General features: G+C 37.6%; 1 protein-coding gene across 2 annotated transcripts; it reads right to left on the bottom strand.

The window, feature by feature from the left end:
- Nucleotides 1–674: 674 nt before the first annotated feature.
- Nucleotides 675–6,283, bottom strand: LOC119779712 (ubiquitin-conjugating enzyme E2 D2-like). Of its 2 annotated transcripts, XM_038279483.1 has the most exons (8): nucleotides 5,886–6,283; nucleotides 4,827–4,890; nucleotides 4,116–4,147; nucleotides 3,861–3,938; nucleotides 3,251–3,356; nucleotides 3,008–3,101; nucleotides 2,813–2,862; nucleotides 675–1,666 (listed from the first exon to the last, which is right to left on the bottom strand). In XM_038279483.1, exons 1-7 carry the CDS (start codon nucleotides 5,907–5,909, stop codon nucleotides 2,814–2,816), a joined length of 447 nt encoding a protein of 148 aa, XP_038135411.1. In that variant the 5' UTR covers nucleotides 5,910–6,283; the 3' UTR covers nucleotides 675–1,666; nucleotide 2,813. The 2 variants fall into 2 exon arrangements, with proteins under 2 accessions (XP_038135411.1, XP_038135412.1); XM_038279484.1 differs by lacking the exon at nucleotides 2,813–2,862 and having other exon boundaries at nucleotides 5,886–6,280.
- Nucleotides 6,284–6,483: the final 200 nt, after the last annotated feature.

Below are 6,483 nucleotides of genomic sequence, written 5' to 3' on the forward strand. Positions count from 1 at the left end.
CTGTCCCATCAAAGAGGAATCCGAATCAGAAATACTTAATAATCCCAGGGCAAAATTACCTTCGGTACATGACACCAACTGTAATAGAGTAACTATAGGACCAGTTTGATATAACACTATTTCATACAATGCATATAATTTAAGGGGTCCATCAATTTGGGGGTCCTTAGCCTGGAAAACGTTAAAAACCCCTGTTCTAAAGTGTATAGACCCTTAAAATGGCTATTTATTCTATTCAATTTTTTTAAGACTCAAAGGTGGGACTGGCAGCCTAGTGGTTAAGACAGTTTGGAATCCCGAGGTTGAGAGTTTGAAATCCACTCTCACAGACTGCCACTCTGGGCAAGACCCTTAACTGGTCCCTAGGTGCTGCATAGTGGCAGCCCAATGCTCCCGAGGGGATGGAATAAATGCAGAGTTAAATTTCTCTAATGTGGCATCAATAAAGTTTATCTCCCACTTTTTATTCCAATACGTTTTCATTTAGTTGAGAACTCTGGCTATTATCAAGTTCTCTACAAGCCATGATAAATTAAACAATTTGCAGACTGCTCATAAAAAAAGGATACCAATGCATTTGTAATCAAACCATTTTATTAGTTAGCGCCACAGGTTTGACTTAACATTTGTTATATTGGAGAGGACTTTTCTTTATTAATGAACAGAAAACAAAGTTATTTTTGGAGAAACTTTATTGAAGGGAAAACTAAAGAAGAAACAGAGCCACAAGTTGATGAATCAACCTTCAGCTTTGTGTCAATATTTCAGGGCTACAAGAAGACAGTGTTTGAGTGGACATAAAAAAAAAACTAAATGCTCACCTACTGGCTTATAAATAAAAAGAAATGGAAAGCATTAGTGAGGAAACAAAAATTTTCCAACTGTTCCACCTTACAAATCACTTAATTTGCAGAAACATCAGATATAAAAGCCTACCTTTATTAACATGCATATAATACAACATTTAAGATCTTATATTGGTTTCCTTAACATTGATATATGCTGATCTGCTTCTCTGTACACCTTTGATAGTGGAATGAGATACATTTTTCAGATATTATCCTATACTATTGATCAGAGGAACATACCACTGTCGCATTGATCCATGATACAGAACTACCTACCAGTTTCCTCACAAAAACCTTCACTCAAATTTTGGCATCTGATAAAAATGCAAACTTTTACCAATTAGAAAATTTAAATCTTATGGTACTGCAAGCTCAAAATAGAAACCCAGGTTCCACGAAAGAAATGCAGCAATCGAAGACGAACCAGTCTGTTGATGGGCCATTTTTCAGCAAGATAACAGCTTGATCAAAGTGTGTGAATTTTTACAATAGGTTGAGCACACTCGCACGAGTGTTAAGAGCTATGATTCTTTTAAGTCAGAAAAAAAAAAAAAAAAAAAAGTGTCACAATTTGACAGAAACCAGCATGTGACCTACAGAGAAAACACTATCTTCTTATGAGCGTGCAGGTATTGAGAAATAAAAGAAAAAAGGAGGGGGATAAAATGCATTGATTTAACCAAAAATAATACAATGAAAAAGAAAAACTGAATCCCGTAATTTTAAGTTTGAACCAGCAACGATTTCCCCCTGGTCTCTTGGTACGATGCCATCACATCGCGTACTTCTGTGTCCATTCTTTTGCCATTTTGATGTATCTGTTGAGAGAAAGACGCCATGATTATAGAGGTCGAAAAACTCAATAGCTTAAGCTTGTGTCCTACAGCTTGAGATTGAAAGCACATGCACCTTTCAGTCAGAACAGGAGCTCCTAAAGAAGCTCAAAAACAGAGGCCTTAAAATAATGCAGTAGATAAAATTGAAAATGAGGGATTTTTGACTAATTACTTCCATGCTTATGTTAGTAATCTTTACTACATGCAGACATACACCCTGATTTAATATGCACGCTTTCGAATGTAGACTCATTAAAAAGTACAAAAATTAAGATCTTATCCTAAATTTCATTTGCTATGGTTAATTTATTACAGCTTTTTCCAGTACACTTCATCCACATGAAGCCATTTTGTTTGTCGTCTCACAGATAAGAGATGCACCGAGGACTAAGCTGCCGTCAGAACCCGACTTTCAGATTTAGCAGCTCCTACTGGAAACTGCTTGGTTGGGAACTCCAAAACAAGAGCCATCAGCTTGAACAACACTCCTCAGTTGAAGCCCTTTTCTGCACAAAGTTGATTCATTTTACCAACAACATCTGAACTGTGTTATGGAACAGTTACCGTTTTAAAAAAAGGTCAAGATCTTTGTTCTAGAAACACCTGTAGCCATCAAGATGAAAAAGATTTCACATTTGCTTTAAAATGTGGGTTTAACCACATTTCACACAAGAAGGTCCCCAAACGTTACACTACCGGTGGCAGGAAAAAATAAATAAAGAGACCAAATGCATTTTGAAAGCAGTTTTTCACACCACAGATGTGATGGCCAGCATCCATATCCACAGCCAATGTTTAAAATTGCCATAGAACCCACCTACCCAAACAAAAATTGCTATCGGTGCATCTCTACCAAGAAAATAAAATCTAATCAGATCTAACAGAATTTCATTTTGCAAAGTGGCCATTTCTGTGAAGCCATGTTAAAAAAATAAATAAATAAATTAAACCTTTAACCAAAACCAATCAATAGCAGCCCTTATGTGGGCCAAAAGAGCAGGTCATCAAATTCACACATTTTCTACAAACATGGATGCAAGCCTCTGGTTAAGCCAGTGATATCAGAGCATCGCAGCACATCCAACCTCATAACAGCAGCCAAGATGCAGCACTGGCCCTTCACCTTACCCTAAAGCATGGCATATTTTGTTGTCCACTCCTGAGCTAGTTTATTGTACCTAACAAAGGGAAACCAGGTTACATAATAGGTCCCAGCCACTTTATTAATCATCTACACAGCACCATAAAAAATAAACTTTGAGACAACTGGTTCATTTTTTTGTTTAGGTATAGACAAACATTTTTTACTGAACAGAAACTTACTTCTGACTATCTGTTTTGTAGATTCGTGCAATCTCTGGCACTAGTGGGTCATCAGGGTTTGGGTCACATAGGAGTGAGCAAATGGAGAGAAGAACTGCAAGACAGATGAAAGACGCTTTATAAAGAACATTTACTCATTTCACCTCTTGTGCCAACCATGTTACAGCTCACAAAGAGTTTGTGAATTTAAGAGATCCAACTTGTGGACTGAATAAAATTATAAATTAAATAAGCTTGTCGTACCTTTAGAAATAGTAAGTGCAGGAGACCACTGTGATCTGAGAATATCCAGACAGATACTGCCATTACTGTTAATATTTGGGTGGTAAATTCTCGTTGTAAATGCAACCTAAAGGAAAAAAAAAAAAAAAATATGTTAGATAAGGATAAATAAAAAAGTCCACGTTTGTTACATAATCCAAATTCCTCTTTACAAAGCAGTGACTGTCTGCTTGTGGAATGACAAGTTACAGCATCAAAAGTTTCCAAGCAGATAAGACTGACAGACCAAACTGGTATTTTCATTCACAACAATAAAAAGACGTCAACTTAAAAAGATACATTTTCACGAAACAGCATTGTACTTTTAGGTATTCTGGTCCAGCCATTTTAACTTAATAAAAAGCTTATCTAATCAATTAAACACAATAAGATCAAGACCTCTTTTCAAGGATGACCAAGGACAGGTCATAGCGGGAAACACTGATAACTAAAACAAATTACATATATACATCTCAATATTATAAAATGTTGACAGCATTAAAGGCAGCAACAAAAACACTGAGGTTTAAAACATTCTGCGGAAAGCCGCCAGCAAAGCAAGTTCAGACAGTTTATGGAGACACCGGCTCACCTTGGGGGGTTTGAAGGGGTAGTCTGTTGGAAAATGAATTGTCAAGAAGAAAACTCCTCCTTGATATGGACTGTCGCTCTGTAACCAAAAACATTCCAGTTTTTTTTTCCTCTCAGGATTCAGATACACTTCCTGACCTCAGCTCACATCATCAAGTCAAATTTGGACCTTTATCTAATGGATGTATTCAAAGGCAGCAAGGGACACCATTCTATTCCATGTTAGAGTGCAACTATTAAGTCATAAAATACTTACAGGTCCCATGATTGTGGCTTGCCAGTGAAACACTGCAGAGAACAGAAAGTAAATGTTAGAGAATGGCGAAAGGTCACAGGTATGTGATCTGACGGGAAGTATGCTGTCAAAGTGCGCTCACAGCTTCCCGGTAGCAACCATTTGTTCCCTGTGATTGTTTATAGAAAAATCCACTTTGTTTTATTCAAATCATTATCCAAAAAAAAAAAAAAGGGTGGAGTTGAGGTTGTTGTTTTGAAATATCAGCTAAACAAAAAATATACTTCAGGACGCACCAATCAAAAGCCAGGGATTAGAAGCTGGTTATTTCCCTTTGACAAGACAATCAAAAATTGACCATCCCTTCTAATTTGTATTAAAGGTAAAAAAACAAACAAAAAAAACCTGAGACTGTCCCCTTTTGGTCTAACTTTACAACATGTTACATAAGGCCACTTTGAGCTAAATAACAAAAGTAGTCATATTTTGGTGTGATATACCTTCATTTATGAAATGAGAAAAACTAACACTTGTATTTTCTATTTGAAAAACATTTTTTTATCCAGTATTTAAAAATAAAAAATAAAAAAACTTTCAGCATATGTTATTAAAGGGCTTGTTAGTAAGGAGGAAACGGGGAAATTTATCTTTACAAAAATCAGTTAGATACATTTATAACTAAATGTGTCGTTTTTTTAGTTTGGTATGCTTACATAAAAAGATAACACTTACTGTCATCACCCACTGGGCCAGCGGAGCACTGTGCTGGAGGGTCACGAGCCAGGTCATTTAGTTCCTATAATAAAAGTCAAAACAATCGCCAATTTACCAAACAGTAATTTAAAAAAATAAACAAAAAAGAGTTACTTATAATTAATGTAGACATTTTTACTCTTAAAAATCATGGATTTAACTGTCAAAACAGTTTCCTTTCACATGATCCACCATTACTGTTGACCCCTTTTCGATTGTCATAGACAAACCATGGACCAGGCATCAGTCATCTCTACGGTAAACGAACAAAAGTGGCCCCGTGTATCCAGAGCATAAACTACCCTGTTATTTATGGGTATACAGCTATTTTGGAGTGAGGTGGAAGTATTGCCCCACCCCGGCCTTCAGTCACCATTTCACAAACAAGTTAAAGGATTTTCCTGAAAGAATATTCCAGAGTGAAAACATGAAGTGATGAGTGTCAACACTTTTGGTGTCAAGTTTGGATCATTACACTTACACCGAAAAGTAGATATAAACGCGAAAGAGTGGATCCTTTCCAGGGAAATTCTCTCCACACTCCCGACTTGGAGTACAAAGGCAGATTTACAAAGTAAAATGACTCATAAACTCCAGTAAGCACTGGATAGGGAAATATTCGCAACTAGGATACTCCAGTACGAGCTTAGTTCAGCGATCAGAGGGACTGAAACTACAACTAAGCATGGAGGTATGTAGAACTAGGATAAGTACGCGACATCTTGTTGTCAACTCGATGAACAAAGTTAGCATGTAACTGAAACTGCTAACAATAGCCGCTGAGACGTTTAGAAACTAAACCTAAACCAGGATTTGGCAGTTCTAAGAAGTAAAAAATAAAGTTTAAAAAACACACATGAGAAAAAAAGATACTTCAAAACTAAACACCAAATTCGTAAAATGGTTGTACATGAAAAGCGGCGAAGTTGACGCTTCCTCGAACACGCGTCACCGCCTGGTTTCACAGGATACGGCTACATGGTGGGTGGCTAGCCCGGGCTAACGATGCTAGCTAACATTTCAACGACGCTGCGTTACCTTGTGGATCCTTTTCAGAGCCATCCTCTTTCGGTGTTGACGTCTTTAGGGTGATTTTCTTGTCTGTGGTCCAGCTATTGAAGGCCAGCTGTAATCTGCCAGGGCGATTCCTTCCGTTGGATTGCCGACGCTGTGTCAACTCGACGGCCTTTCTTCTTCAGCTAGCGCACTTAGCCGGCTAGCTAGCGTGCTAAAACTACGTATACGCGGAGTTCAAACACCAGACGTTACACTCTGTTTTTATAAAGTGTTTCTCTTTACCAAATGACAATTATCTATATCAGAACCTCCAAGTTTGGAGTTTAATAAGTGCCTGTACCAATAAAAAAAAATCCTTGGTCGACGGAGCTTCTCTCGTTTTGGTTTCGGTCGACGCTGTTAGGTAACTAGCGGCTGTCTACATATATATGAAGCTTTATGACGGAGGAGGCGGTGCTGCTGATGGCTGCGCAATGACGACGCGGATGTGATGGCAGAATTGGTTACAAGCCTATAACTTGTCAAACCAGTTCTGACATCTAATCTTTTCTCGTGGCAAAAAAAAACAAACATAAGCCAAACGAACTGCACACAGTCCGAATGTGTCTTTAATGTGTGT

Source organism: Cyprinodon tularosa, unplaced genomic scaffold (genome assembly GCF_016077235.1).
Source record: "Cyprinodon tularosa strain WSP-4 unplaced genomic scaffold, ASM1607723v1 ctg150, whole genome shotgun sequence".
Taxonomy (NCBI): domain Eukaryota; kingdom Metazoa; phylum Chordata; class Actinopteri; order Cyprinodontiformes; family Cyprinodontidae; genus Cyprinodon; species Cyprinodon tularosa.